Source organism: Strix uralensis, chromosome 3, assembly GCF_047716275.1.
Source record: "Strix uralensis isolate ZFMK-TIS-50842 chromosome 3, bStrUra1, whole genome shotgun sequence".
In the NCBI taxonomy this organism is placed as follows: domain Eukaryota; kingdom Metazoa; phylum Chordata; class Aves; order Strigiformes; family Strigidae; genus Strix; species Strix uralensis.
This window is the reverse complement of record NC_133974.1, coordinates 4534603-4549653: the sequence shown is the minus strand read 5'-3', so window position 1 is coordinate 4549653 and position 15051 is coordinate 4534603. Positions and strand designations below refer to the sequence as shown.

At 41.6% G+C, this 15051-nt stretch overlaps 1 protein-coding gene across 1 annotated transcript in view; it reads right to left on the bottom strand.

The window, feature by feature from the left end:
- The window catches only part of PKHD1 (PKHD1 ciliary IPT domain containing fibrocystin/polyductin), a 271278-nt gene that overhangs the window by 158992 nt on the left and 97235 nt on the right, over positions 1-15051 (bottom strand). The window contains exon 37 of the mRNA XM_074861360.1: positions 7487-7699. Coding sequence (XP_074717461.1) covers positions 7487-7699 — 213 coding nt within the window. The remainder of the gene's footprint in view (positions 1-7486; positions 7700-15051) is intronic.

Sequence of the window (15051 nt, the reverse complement as noted above, 5' to 3'; positions counted from 1 at the left end):
CCCTAAGCAGTTGCACAATGTTTCTAGCTCATTTTGCAATGAGAGGAGTCAGGGTTTTTTCCTGCTCTGCATCTCTGAAAGACAGGAATGTCTTTGGGACTTCTCCGAAAGACTGGGAGATCTTTCCACCCCCATACAATCCTGCAGGACAAACTGCTGTGTGTGGGCAGCTCCTGTGGAGATGCAGACAGCTTTCCTGCTACTTCCCACCACAGCCAGTGCAGAAAGCTTTTCATTCATGCCTTAAGGTAAAATAGGAGGTCCTCTCCAATTTATAACTGCTTATTATCCCTTAGGACACCCAAGAGCTTTTCAGCTTTTTGACTGCTGCACAGGCAAGCTGCAGCAGCCTCGGTGCTGGGCGCTCAGGATCACACTGGGTATTTTAGATTGAATTTGAGCATGGGCTCAAACCATGGCTTGTCTGACATCCCCATTGTGTGGGATCAAACCCAGCATCAGGCAGAAGCTTTACACAAGCAATGGGCAGACTGGGACAGGAAATTTGGACCTAATCAGTCCCCTCACATGGGTCGTTATGCACAAAGCCATCCTGTGCCGTCTCACTTGTGGCACTATCATGTGCTTGGCTCTGGGCTGAGGTCCTTCATGGAGAGATTCTGATGCTGCATACCACCAGGGCAGGGGATTGCGGTACTGCTCAAGGCTGAGCTTGCCACTGAAACATGAGGACATGCAAAATTTTCTAGCAGTTACTTTCTGTTCAAGCACTGTGAAAGTGCCAAGATGAATCACAGCTCAGCTTTTTAACATCAGCTTTTAACCTTCTTGGTGGCCTGCTCATCCAAGGCCCAATGTAGACACAACTTCAGTATCTCTCTGACTTCTTCCACCTCTCATGTAAAATAGGGGTGAGGCTTCCCCATTATAAGAGCATTCTGGAGGATGAAATCCGAGTCTACAACTAGCTAGTTGTGATTTCACTCCAAATTCAAATGAGGCTAAACTTTCAACATCTTCCACAGAATAAAAATTCCACAAAAATATTACTTTTGGAACCATTACACTTTTTTGACTATTGTCACTTTAGGGGTTTAGGGGTTTTGAATTTTATTTTGTAAAAATATTGCATTTCACTAGTGTAGAAATGTTGATATGAAGCAGATATAATATTAAAAATAATACTATGAAAGTTCAAATGAAAGTAAAATGATAGAATTAAACACTCTTTCCTTCTCTGCGTGGGGAAAAAAAATCTGACATCATTCAAACAAGAGGACAAAGTGAATAATTTTTATTTTCTCCAGTAGGAAATATCCTTGAAAGTGACCTAGTCCTGCTGAATGTTTCGTGAAACTACAGTTTTCACCTTAAAGCATTTCCACCAAAGTATTTTCGAACAGTACCCTCAAGAAAGCAAGGGGTGTGTTATTGAGGATGGGAGGGGCTATGTGATTAAACAGGTCTAGGAAAACTCTCATTGTTGCTCTTTTCTGACACATTACAACACAGAAAAAGTACCTTCCCTGTGTTCTGCCCCATAAATGCAAACATTTCCTTTAATCAGAGGTTACCCAGTCACTTTGTTAAGTCACATCAGTCCAGAAAAGAAGGGGAAAGATTTTCCCAGCTCCTGCAATGCCTTTGCATAAACCAGTGAGCCTGATACAAAACCCACGTTCCGTACCTGAAAATAGCTCACAACCAAAGGTGCCATGCAGGAAAACCTCTTTAAACTGACACCAGGAACAAACAGCTTCAAATGCAGCAGCCAACTACTGCGCGATCCCATCGCGAGCTGCACACAGCTGTTAACATTTTGCATTATTGCCAGTTAATCTCCCGCGCTGCTGCCGAACGAGACGGGGAATGTCTGCCCGCAGGAGCGGGTACACGGGGCGGCACGACCATTTAAATGCTAAGATCAGTTCACTACATCCCCGGCACGCGATGAAAGAGAATTAGACATGCTGGAAAAGTGAAGATGAGCCCAAACGGAGGGTCCCTGCCTGGCTCAGCCTGAAGCCCTAAGAAAACCCAGATCTGGGTCCAGGCTTCTCAGCTTGCCAAACTTTGCAGGCTTTCTCCCATCTGGGGTGGAAATTCACTCTGATGTTGTTGTTGGTTGCTTCTCTTCCTCCAGCCAATCTCCTGGTTGTAGTTGGGGCCAGAATTGGAAGGGGTATTTCATTATATTCAAAGGTTTCAAAGAGATGACTCTTTCATCCCACAGAAAGCCTCCACATTTGTAGCAACCCACAGACCTCCCCTCTGTCAAGAAACACAAACTAATATATTAGCTATAGTCTATATATATTATATTATATATATATTATTGCCCATCTTTCAGTCAACTTTACATCTCATGTTTTCCTCATTAAGATTAACACCGAAAAACAAAGCAACTGATTTAAGTTTAAATCAAATATGATGATAGATTCATTTCTGTTAGGAAGAAAGTAAAGCTGTGAAAGACACAGCAGCTTTCCCTGAACACAGCTCTCTGTTTTTTTCCCCCCCATCTGCTAGGTCTTTAAAATCTAATGGTCATCTTATATTTGTGAATAAGAAAGTGAAGGAACAAGTCATTGTACATTAGTTACTCCATGGGAAGTGCCTAAGTGCAGTTTCTTACCCCCAGTGAACACAAGGGGATTCAAGGCAGCTTAGCCTTCTGTTCAAGAGCCATCTGCTTTAATGCATCATGTTAGAGTCAAGGTCTTGAAAGGAAAAATGCTATCACAGAAGGCAAAAAGCCTCCTGCAACCACCACACAGAATAACTAGCATCTAAGGAAAAGCAACCTATGGAAGCGACCCCAGAGAGGGAAAAAGGATCACTGTGTAACAGGGGTGTGTAAATCAATGGTTTCAGTTAGTGGAAAATAACATGTATTGAAAAATGAAGATTTCAGTAAGGTAAAAAAGCACATCTTATCTCTAACAGATCTCTGCACCCTATCTTGAATCCCCTTGCTCCATATTTTTTTTCATTTTTTTTTTCTCCTGGGAAGATTTTCTTTTTAATATGTGAGAAAAGCAGAACAAATTCTCTCATGTTGTCTATGATCTCTTAATCTCAAACTCAGCACAGATACATAACACTGCTTAATAGAGGAAAAGCAAGAAGCATTTGATTAAATGTTTGATCTCTTGAGGAATGCACAGACTCTGTAGAGCACAGTGCACAGCTCACAAATATTTTGTGTTTTATTATTGATTAAAGTGATTAAAATTAATAATTGGTTCAACTGATAAAAAGTACTTTTTTCCTGAACTAACCCTGAAAATATATAAGATTGTTCTGGTTGCAGAGAAGTCTGGGATAGAAGAAGTGCAGAATTGCCTCAGTAGTGTCATCTTCCACAGTCAGCACCCATTGCAAGTGCAGGGACATTCTTTGCAGCAGGACTACCCAGGAGATTGAAATGACCACTGACATCTCTATTTTAATTATGCTGATTATAAATAGGTATGGTATTAAACCAAAACTCTCTGGACATTGTTTTTTCTTTATCACACCGCTTTCACAGTCTGGACAAAGTGAATGTAGCATGTTATTTAATCTGAAGCATAGCCTCTTCCTTCTAGTTGGAGAGGTGTACATTATTAGTTAAAATGCCGAGAACAGGATCATATGTTCATGTCCCACATCATCACAGTGTTGGCACTGACAAAGTTTCAGCTAGTTACACAGCAGAAGCCCTGGTTTTCTTCTGGGAAGAGGCACAGTCTGTTTCGAGGGGGTACAATGGAATAATGAGCTCTTCTACCCAGGCCAGCTAAAAATGGAACAGAACAGGAAAGGCCTTTAAAATTTTTCCATCCACGATAATAAGTGTTGGGACCACAAAATCAGGCTGTCACAAAGAAAGGGTAGGTGTCCCTGGCTATTGATGCAACATCTCCACTTATGCTGCCCCTGCACCCCATCCCTGCCCGCCACTCAGCATCTGCTGGTGTCTCTGGTCCAGTTTCCCTGGGAAGGACAAAGGCGCAAGAACAGCCAAGGCCACCATGTTAAACTTCTCTCCTGAAGCTTGTCAGGAGAGTTTCTCAGGGAATAAAGTACGAATGGAGCTGGAGACAGTGATAAATTTCCCTTCTGAACAATCAATAAAATTCTCTCAGCCCCGCTCAGGCCCCTACTGCGGATGCAAGGGCCATAATTACATTGTCAAAAAGTCGAGTTGCCCTGGCTGACTGAAACCCCCTTTAAAACTGACGTGTGATTGACAGGCAGTTTATGGGTGGCACGCTCTGACTGGCAGGGGAGTTGGCTAAAGCCAAAGGCAACAGTGAAATTTCCCAGTCTGCTACAACTACCGGAGCAAAGGACTGCCACTCACAAGGGAATTGTGGGAAACCCTTAGTCATATTAACATATCAAAGTGAGGAGCTGACAGCGCTTACTAAACAATCTGAACTCAACCATGGCTGCAGAGCATCCCCCAAACTTCCCAGTCTGAAAGAGAAAAGAAATTAAAATGTGCTCCATCCTGTCTTCACCAAGACAACTGAGAATTTGGAAGTCTGCTTATTTAATGATTTTGATCTGAGATAACGTATATATGCGTGTATATATATATGCATCTCACAAATTTATATTGCTGAGCATGTCAGCCTCTTTCATACATACATGAAAGAGGCTGTCATGCTCAACAATTTGTTCTATACCACAGGCCAGACTGGTACTAAATTGGAGACAGAACAGCATATTTCTGCTCCATGTAAGCAATATGAGCCCAGCAAAAGAACACGCTCCTTTTGGTTTTGTTTTCTAGTGGGCTTCTACTGCTTCAATGTTAAATTGCAGATTACATGGTTTGAATGAACCTTAATTGCAGCCATGCACTGGGACTGTGTGTAGTGCAGAGCTTAAAAGTGACTTCATAGCTAGTCTAGATTTCTTGAATAAGAAATTGATAAGAATTCTTCACTAAGAATTAATAAGAAATTGAAACCAAGAGACGTTTCCACTAATGGGCCAAACCACCTTTGGCTCCACATATCTCCATCCAAGTAATGCTTGAGTTGCAGACATCACCTTTTTTCATTTCCTCAGGAATGAAAAATCTGCTGGGAATTACAGCACTGAGTAAATCACATGAAATATCGGTGAGAAATGCCTTGAGGGTGCTGACATGGACACCCAGGTTTACTTCCTTCCATCATATTGCCAAGGTAACACTAAAACATACTTCTGCCTTATTTGTCTCTACAATTTCATGGGTTGTCCATGAGGATGGAGTCAACAAGCCAGTGATGATACAGGCTCAGAATGGAAAGGAGAAGCAGCACAGGAGGCACAGCCGCAAGGAGATGCTACTGACTCTTCCTACACTGCTAGAAAACAAAATAGCATGAAGAAGACAAAGCTCTTGTTATAAAGTGCTGACAATTTAAGGATAAAGTCCAGACTTACGGGGGTCAAACCAAGAATGGAAGAATACTTTAAAGTAGCAGGAGAAGACACAGAAAGCAAAGCAGCAAAAGCTGTTATCTGGCAAATTCAAATCAGCTGTTTTAATACTTTTCCTATAAAAGAAAAAAAAAATGGATGATTAACCACATTAATCCCCTGGAACAAGCTTCTACAGAAAATGCTGGCTTCCATTTCCCTTGATGTCCTCAAAGACCAAGCCTTTCTGGAAGGCATGCTTTAATCTAATGCAAGCTACTGAACTCAAGGCTGGGATAACTGTGTGAAACTCAATGGTGAGTAACGGACACTCAATTCAGCCTGGATGATCTAATAGCGATTCTTCACAGAGCTCCTCTAGGAAATGGGGTAGAATTGCTCTGCCCTTCTGCAAATCCAGTTTACTGAAATTATTAAAACCATTTGCAAGCACTAAATTAGCCTGGCTGTGCCTCGATGAAGTGATCAAGAGCACCTGACATGGCGTTCGGGAGTAGTGCAGCCCACCTCCCTTGTCACTGCCAGAAGCACCTTCCCCAGCCTCCGCTGATCTCTCCTGATTCAGAAAAGCATCTGTTCACTGACTCCACTCCAGCAACTGACCCTTCCTGACCTTGCTCGGCTCCTGTGGACTGCCAGGATTACCACACAGCGGTACAGCTCACTCCCTGTCTGTGCTCAGATTGTACCCCTCAGTGTCTGACATCATTTTTGACTGAGAGCCCTACTTGTCAGTGATGCTCAGAAAGCAACATTTCTGCCTGTAGGCCAGCAGGGTGTAAGTTCAAGCCCTGATAGAGGATATGAATGTATGAACGCCTACCAATATGAAGGTTGACACACAAGAACATAAGGGAGGGATATGAGGCATTCAGATACATTGGCTTTTTATTTTTTTCCTCTATGACACATACTGCCTTTAAAAACAACCCATTAATTAAGAGCTTGACATGCATGCATTGCACTAATATTCTGATTCATGTTGTTTGGACCTTTATTCCATATCCAGTCTACTGCACCAAGAAATGGCCATTTCATACCTGTACTTCATAGCCTTCCAAAAAAGCTCTGTATTTAAATTCTTCTATGCCACAACATCTACAAATCCACAGCCACTTTCTGCCCTTTAAGTCCCTTGTCTCTTCCACTTTGTATGAACATAGAGCTCTGGCCCTGCAGAGCTTCCTTTGAGAGAAAGGTGCAGTGCTTAGAGCAGAGGACTGGGCATCTAGGACGGAGATTCTTGGCATTGCCACAGTTTTTCTGCATAGCCCTGGACTTATCATTAATGACAACAACTTGGGCTGAGCAGGTGATGCTGTGTGGACCACCAGGAAAACAAAGAGATGCCAGCTGTACTCCTAATGCTAGAAACAGACCACTGGCATTGGGATACCAGCACAGCACGGAAAGATGGAGGAAGAGGGGAAAATACACTGCCAGGAGCACTTTTCTGGTGCTTTGAGAAGTATCATCCCTACCCCGTCTGGCACAGGTTACTGACTGCAGCATGCTTTGCATTGGCCTCACCATGGGACCCACCTGGCAGACTGCCCTCTCTTGAAAACCCCAAGACCCATAACCTCTTTGGGTAGGGAACTTCCCAGTTGTTATGGAGAGAGATGAGGGGAGAAGGACACCCTGTTCTAGGAGCAGAGCAAATCCATATGGTTCACCACAGAGATCTGAGGTCATTTCCAAGAAACAGACATTTTCATTTGTGGACAGACATGCACAAATTCAAACATCTTCTAGGCACCCAAATGACTGACAGTGTTTCATAACTATTTGATACCATATATCTTCTTCTTGGTGTCCAGATTTTCAAAATGCCTCAGCTCTCACTATGGGAGCTTTTATGGAGATACAACACTGAACTTTCATGCATAAGATACTGCAGAAATAGGAGTCTGATGGAGAATGCAAAGATATGAAGTTCTGGCCCAAAAACCTGATTTCAACAAATACTTAACTGTAATTAGAAATCCATGACCATGTACTTAGTTGTTTTGTTGTTCAGTTCTTTCCAAAATATTTTTGCTTTGTTTTGTTTTCTTTTATTCATTTGCACTTTGCTTTTGAAGAGAAGAAAAAATGTACTCACCATGAATGGAAAGGGTCCCATTCCTCACTGCCAGGAATTTGACCCCATATGGAAATAATGGTGGAGAATGGAGGCTTCCATAGAGATAGATGTGTGCTTTGTGACGGAAAGGGGCCTCAGGGGATCCCACCTGGAGCTCTCCTCCATCAGATATCAGAATGTAATGAGCATGCAGTTCTACAGGTCCTGGACCGGTGAACAAAAGTTTGCCACCTGAAGACAACAGAAGAGCAAAATGCAACCATAGATCTAATAGCCAGCCATTATCTCATAGTCAAAGGAATTGTAAGAGATAGGCAAACAAATGGTCTTGCAATAAAGTTATGATATTAAGGCTAAAATATTATTGCTTCCTGCAAAATTACTACCTTGCCCTGTACTTCTCCCTGTGGATTTACCAGCTCTTTACAGACTTTATTAATTCAGTCCATTTTTTGATTCTACCACGGGCTGCCTTTCTAGACTTGAGCAAGGCCATTCAGCCTGGGCACACATCTAAATCTCTCTAATTCCAGTGCAAGGCAGCTGTGTTGGGAAAATTCCGGTTTTAACCTACTCACTCTCTAAATGTTAAAAAGGGTTATTACTACTTAATTTGTATGTTACTTTTCAGATTATAAACTACTTGTGACAAGGAGAGGGGAGGGGAAAACAGCTTTGGAACATAAGAACCAGCAACTTATTTAGATCAGCGGTTGATTTAATCCTGTATACTCTTCCAGCTGCTGTTCAAAACCAGATGCTTCCAAACACAGTATAAGAAATTTCTCCCTGTTAGCTGGATGTGAGATGATCTCCCCATCCCATGAAAGCCTCATTTTAATCCCTAATTAGAGGTTAGCTTCTCCTCAAAGCATAAGGTTTCATCTCCTTGCCAGTATTTTCCTTTTACCATCTATTAGTATAACTGGATAAGATTTGTCAGTAATATAGATCTGATCCTTCAAGTCTTTCTAATATTTGGTCTCAATGACTCCTTGAAGCAATGTATTTTGTGGTCTAAGTATGAAAAGGCATTTCCACCCCTTGGTTTCCACTCAGTCTCTTCAGTTCTGTCAAATGACTCCTTTGTTCTTGCCTTGTGAGCTGGCGATACCAGTCTGACATTTCAGGATGGTTCCCTATTTTACCTCCTTTCATATTTTCTTCCCTATGAAGGACACTGTTACTACCTTTACAATGTATTTGGACAGAGTGGACTCTCAGATATCTAATCATTCTGCACATGGGACAGGTCTTCCTATGTCAAGCCATACTTCCGAGGAGCTAGTAGGGGATACCTCAAAGCCTGGCAACCCCAGGCCTCTTTATAAAGGGTCTGTCACTCTCCTAAACTTTTGCTTTATGCAAAGTATTTAATAACTGTGCCATCTCATACCATGGCCAGCTTTCTACTGGTGTTAGCAGTTTTTAGTGGTGACCTTTATACCTACCAGTTGACTTTTGTTCCCCACAAGATACTACCAATCCTTAGCAAGAAGGATTGTAGGAGTCTGGGCCGCGCTGGAGGGAAGTTAGTGCAGGCAGAAGAATGCAAGGACGAAGACAAGGCCAGCAAAATAAGGCTGGCAAAAACACACAAGATAGCAGATAAGTGAGAAACACCTGTGGTCAGCAAAGTCTGAGCAAAACATGGTATGAGATAAGGGAGTTTTTGGCAAGTTTTGGGCTTTACGTACTAATTGCAATTAACCAATGCAAATGCTTGTAGAGGCGCATGAACAGCATGTGCAGATAACCTGTAGCCTATTAGAAGATAGATGAGTGTGTGTACGGAACTTAGTAGAGTATAAATGTAGCCAGGATTGGGAAATAAAGGTGGATGATCTGATCATCATATTGGTGTTGTGTCGCTCCTGTTCCCTCACGGAGAAATAAGGACCCCGGCTGATGGTGACTCTGACAAAAGGATAAGGGAGATCAGACCTCTGCTTTAGTTTCAGTATTGAGACAAAAAAGCAGGGAAGAAGTTTTTAATATAAAAATCAGATTAAAAACTACCTTCATGATTGCTCACCTTTGATCAGGTCCTGCTGCTCTCCATGATAAGGGAGATGCATAGCACTCGTGTGCCTTTCCCAACCAGTTGTATCCACTCCTGCTGAACACATTCTGTTTATCCTGATCTCCTTATTTATTCTTGCATTGAGGGGCTTTCACTGCTTCACTGATTTCTTAGTCTTATAACAAAGTCTTATAACTTAGTCTTAGTTGCAGTTTCTCACTCTTATAACAAAACTAGTATTTGAATAAGGACTACCCATTAAATATTTTCTTTCCAGATTTGAGTGGATTCCACATAAGTTTTTACAGAATATGCTTAATAGATGAAAAAGATAAATCTCACATTTTCTTGCTTATAACCACTGGGAACCATGGGAGTGCTCCCACAAACACCAGCTCCCCTATGTGTAAATTGTCTCTTTCCCTAGACATACTTTTCTATATACAAATGTATTTCTGTTAAGCTTGCTATATAGTGTTACAAATTATACTGAATATACTGTGATAAAACAGCACAAATTTCAGCTTGTTTCATGCAAAACAACAGAATATATCTGACTTCTATTCTGAGATGCACGTGAGACTTCTAGAAAAGTGAAATGTTCTTAATACAAAACGTGCCAGGCTGAAATTGGGATAATACTTGAAATGGTATTCATTTGCAGACTGAAGAGATCGTTAGATGATATCGCCTGATGGTCTGTACACATCATGCTATTGAAAAACTGGAGGAAGTCAAGTCATCCGTGTTTGACTGCTGGATGCCCTCCGGAAAGGCAGACAATCATTAAGTGACTTGGGGACACCACTCTACCACTTTCTATGATCATCTTTTCTGACCGCTAATTCCTCTTACTGTTCATAATTTCTGGTTTATTTCCAATCATAACTTGTCAAGAATGCACTTTCAGACAGTAGTTCTCTTTGGATCCTCCTGCATTGCACTGCAGAGAGGTGTAGAAAACAGCATTTTCTGTGAAAATACGGGTAAAATCAAATCTCAGCTCTCATTCAGACTGGTTGATAAGGTTTTTAAGACTCTCCCTCTAATTCATGAAACGGTGTTTCTACAGTCCTCTGTAATTTCCCATGTACTCTGAAATTAATATTTGTGGGCCACAAAATGCCTCTACCAGCAGTTTGAATGAAACTGGACCTGTTGATTTAAGAATGTGTATTCCTTATTTAACATCTTCAGTATATATTAACATTCTTCAGTAATAAATGGACTCCTGGTCCATCTTCTTCTTGTGATATAATTTACCATCCTGTTCTTTCCCACACTGAGAACAGAAATATTTATTAAATACATTTGCCTTATAGCATCAGTGTTAATAATTTTATCACCGCAATCTAGAAATGGAACTATAAATCATTGCGATTTATTTTATTCCTAACATAAAAAAAGACATCTCCCCCAAGGTCTTTATTGACTTCCTATGCTCTGTTCCCAGTGAAATATAGTAATTTCTGTTTCCATTTCTCTCCATACAATTTTTAATGAGTGTTCTAATTGCTGCCATGTTGTACCACTGAACCAGGAAGGCTGATAACGAAAGTTGTCCTATCTTTTGATTGCAAAATCATAGTTCTGCCTCAAACAACATCCCCAAAAGTTTTCCCAAGTTTCAGCCACATTTTGTCCATCCAAAATTTTCAAGCTGTCTGCAAGACAGGTCAGAAATATTAAATTCCTTGCACAAACCCTTCTATCCCCTCCCCATGGAATGACAGGGATAGGGGAAAGATGGGATGGGATGGGATGGGATGGGATGGGATGCCTGAGTCCTTTTCTTTTTGAAGACATCCCAATGCACTTCGAGGCAGCCATGGGAAGACACCTATTTCCCATAAGGGTCTGGGATTTGTCTCCTCCTGCCCTGCCCCCAGAGGGTCTGTTCTAAAACAGTAACACATATTCATTCCTCTTCCCTTCATGGGCAGTGCTGAGACACAATGGAGCACATAATGGAGTCATGCATTGTTACCAGTACTACAGACACCTGCCTTTCTGGAAAACTAGCAAGGAGTGAGAAGAAGACAGCTTGCACTTCAAATAGGGTCCCTCTTCCTGCAAAAAGGGGCAGCTTGACCAGCTGAATGCTTAATGCTTTTGGGATGGGTGATAACACGTTCTGCACTGTCTCTTGTGCACTTTTTTGCACAAGGTGGCTTTAACATGTCAGGAGTAGCTCACCCTCATACAGCTCCTAAAAATCACTGTCTGTCTCCTTACATATGACCGGTCCTCTGTGACCAGTACTCTATCTCCCTTTTATTTCCTCTATTCTTCCTAAAATCCCTGTTACTCAGTAATAGGCTAACTCCACGTCAGTTGTCCTGAGTGATTTTCTCCTCTGTTGATTCAAAGATTTTCCATATCTTTTGTGGATTTCTGGGTGTCTGATAAGCTTGGATGCTGGTGACTGGTCTACACTGGGCACAAGTATGAGCAACAGTCCCAGCCCTTTTTCAGTAGCAGCAGGCATGCAAGCATTAGCTGTGCAACACCTGGCCTGCAAGTTTGACCCTTCCTGGGGAAAATCCTACATAGAAACAAGGTTTCTCCAGCCTGGTTGAAGATTTGGATGTGAAGGGATAATAATAATTGGACTTCAAGATGGGGGTTGTTGCCTGGCTATTGGATTTCTCTGTCCCTAGATGTAATGGCAACCCAAGCACTCTTGGCAATGGTGCAAAGATTTGCAAGGTCAAGACCACCAGAAGGCATTTGCTCTACGTGATGCTTTGGCTTTCCCTTAGAAGCAGCAGTCAGACCAAACATGTAATTGTAGGAAACAGATATATCAGCTACACTCACGGTCACACCACAATGTCGTTGTCCCCTGGCTATTTGCAAAGCTTCTGAACTCCTCCCAGAACAAAGCCAAAAGGCACTCAGTCTTTGCGATAAAAGAAAGTGTAAAAAGAAAAGTTTAACTGCTGAAAATAAAAGGGAAGCAGCATCACAGAAAAGTAAAGGAAACATTAGCAGGGATTCATTTTACTATTTACCAAGTCTAAGTGTAAAACAAACTCTATCCAAACTTACAAATACTTATGTCCAGAAATTGCATACTGTCCCTCCTAATCCTCAGCTCTCTGTATCTCTGTGTTTTTCACTGGGTCAGAATAAATATACAGCTGCTGTTTTACAACATTGTCCTCCCTCTTTTTTTAAAAGAAAATAAAAGTTATGCTTCCTTCTTTTATTGCACTTGACCTCTTCTCTGAAAGCAGAAAGCAAGAATATTGCTCAACTGAACCTTTGGCTGTGACCCTCAAATTGTTTGTTATGGCTGCACAGGAAAGCAAAGTCCTACATATGACCTTGAGGGTGATTTTATAAAAATCAATCAACTACTGTTATGATGGCCTCCCCACCAAGCAAAATAAATACAATTAAACTGATAATCACTTCTGTACAGTAATGTGCAAATTCAATGGGTCTCTTTAGGTGGAGTGAGGGAGAGGGGGGAGAAATATGTTGAGGCTATTTGATACTTTGTGAGGACATCAGAAGCACCATTCTTCTCAATTAACCCAGCAATTAGCCTCCACCTCTCTGCCCGGAAAAGAAATCTTTCTTTATCTGTCTTTACAAAAAAAAAAAAAAAAAAAAAAGAGAGAGAGAAAAACTAGGCAACTCCATCTGTCCCACAGGAAGGGAGAAAGAGCCAGACCAAATAATGAAAAAAAAAAAGGGAATATTAAGTAAAACAAACCTGATAATAAGATGGGGGTTGTAAACTGCTGTGTGAATAACTACAGCACCATCATGCTATCAACAGAACTACAGAACTGGTTTTGTGAAAAAAAGATTTATCTTCTGAAGTCCTTGGGAAATGGTGGAGGGAACACTCAAAAGGAAAGGAATTGGAAGGATAATGTATTAACGCTTCACCTTGTCAGGAGTCCCAGACTGGCTCATGCAATGCCACAGCCCAGGTATCCAGAACATTTACTAAGGGAAGAGGCTACATCATGCACTTCTGAAAAAAAGGAACAAATAACGATGGAGTAGAGGACTGTGAGGATTGCTGGGGGAAGTTTCTCCTTGTCTCTGTCATGAAGATTCATGCTTTCAGTCACAGCAGATTATATCCCTTCTCAAAAATCTAATTTTTTTTAAAAAATCCTTCTAACACAGATGTTCTCATAACGCATAAAAGAGATTTTGATATTTCTCATTTAGGTTGTGATTTAGAGCAGTCTAGAGAGCTTCCCTTGAACTCAGAGGGAAGCAAAGTCCCCATTCCAAAGTGCACCTTTTACATGGAGGGCTTTTTTATCATCATCTTTTGAGGCCACACTTTACACTCACTGTCAATGTAAGATATTCTTTTTTCTAATGAACAGCTCATTAGGAAGCTAGGATAAAAGTGACTATCACCAGATTTAATTCTACTTCCTTATGTAAAGCTGAATGAAGCGTTAATGCAAGGAAACTACAAGAAAAGTGCTGGATGGTCTTAAGAGATTTTTTTATATATATATAATCAATAATAGAAGATGTTAGGAAAGTATCAGCAGAATTGTCTTATATATCACTACTCTGTCACGCCCCTCAACTAACAGAAAACCTTTTCTGCATGGAAGAGGATTTGCAGATTGAAAGGTCATCTCCTCAACTGGACAACAACTTCTCATCACTGTGCAGGGAAGATCTGCTCTGGCTGTGTTGTGGACATGCCATGGCCATGTATAACTGATATTCCCACAGTCTTCAACTTGCTCCTACTAGTTCCTCTCACTTGGTGTTTCACATGACAAAGCCACAGAATCCCCCATGAGACCGGCTTAAGCTCAGAAGTTATATTCCTGGCAAGCATCCCTGAGTGGCAAACAGCAGGAGGCAACTGCCAGAGCTGGAATATCTTTGCTGAAACAACTGATCCTGTACAACAAGGCTGCAGTGTGTTGGCAGCCCACTTATTGCTCATTCTCTGGCTCCAAGGGTGTGCCTGATGGGGCCTCCACGGAGGAAAAAAAAAAAAAAAAAATACCAAACAAAGATCCTCCTGTGTACGGGAAGAGGAATACAGAGTTTTTGAGCCTTAATTAAGAACAATCGATTATTTCATGGACCTGTCACCTGCACCCAGTTGACACGTTCACATGACATTCGGATGAGCCATAAAAATTGATTGTAGGCTGGACCACTGCTGAGCAAGACACAACGGAGTGAAGTGGTTTGTTATATTGGCTCCATCCTAAAGACTGCCTGAACCAAGAGTCCAAAATGCATTCCCCAATTCTCTGAGTATGTTCCTCCATGTTCATAATACACAGGTACAGATCTCAAACTGGCTGTGAATTCAAATGCCTGTGTATTTCCACCAGGACATCACTAACACACTAAAAAGTTAAGCTTGTATTCCAGCATTTTGTTGGACGGAGGCCTTAATCTGTCCCTGGGCGAGGAACCGGCAGCTGCTTGAGTACTCTCAGACAGAAATCATCTCCCAGGCCTGACAAGCCTGTGTTTTCTGGCTTGCTGCACTCACAGCCATCTGTTCAGATGGCACGTGTTCCCTTGTAAGCCAGTCTGGCACTTTCCT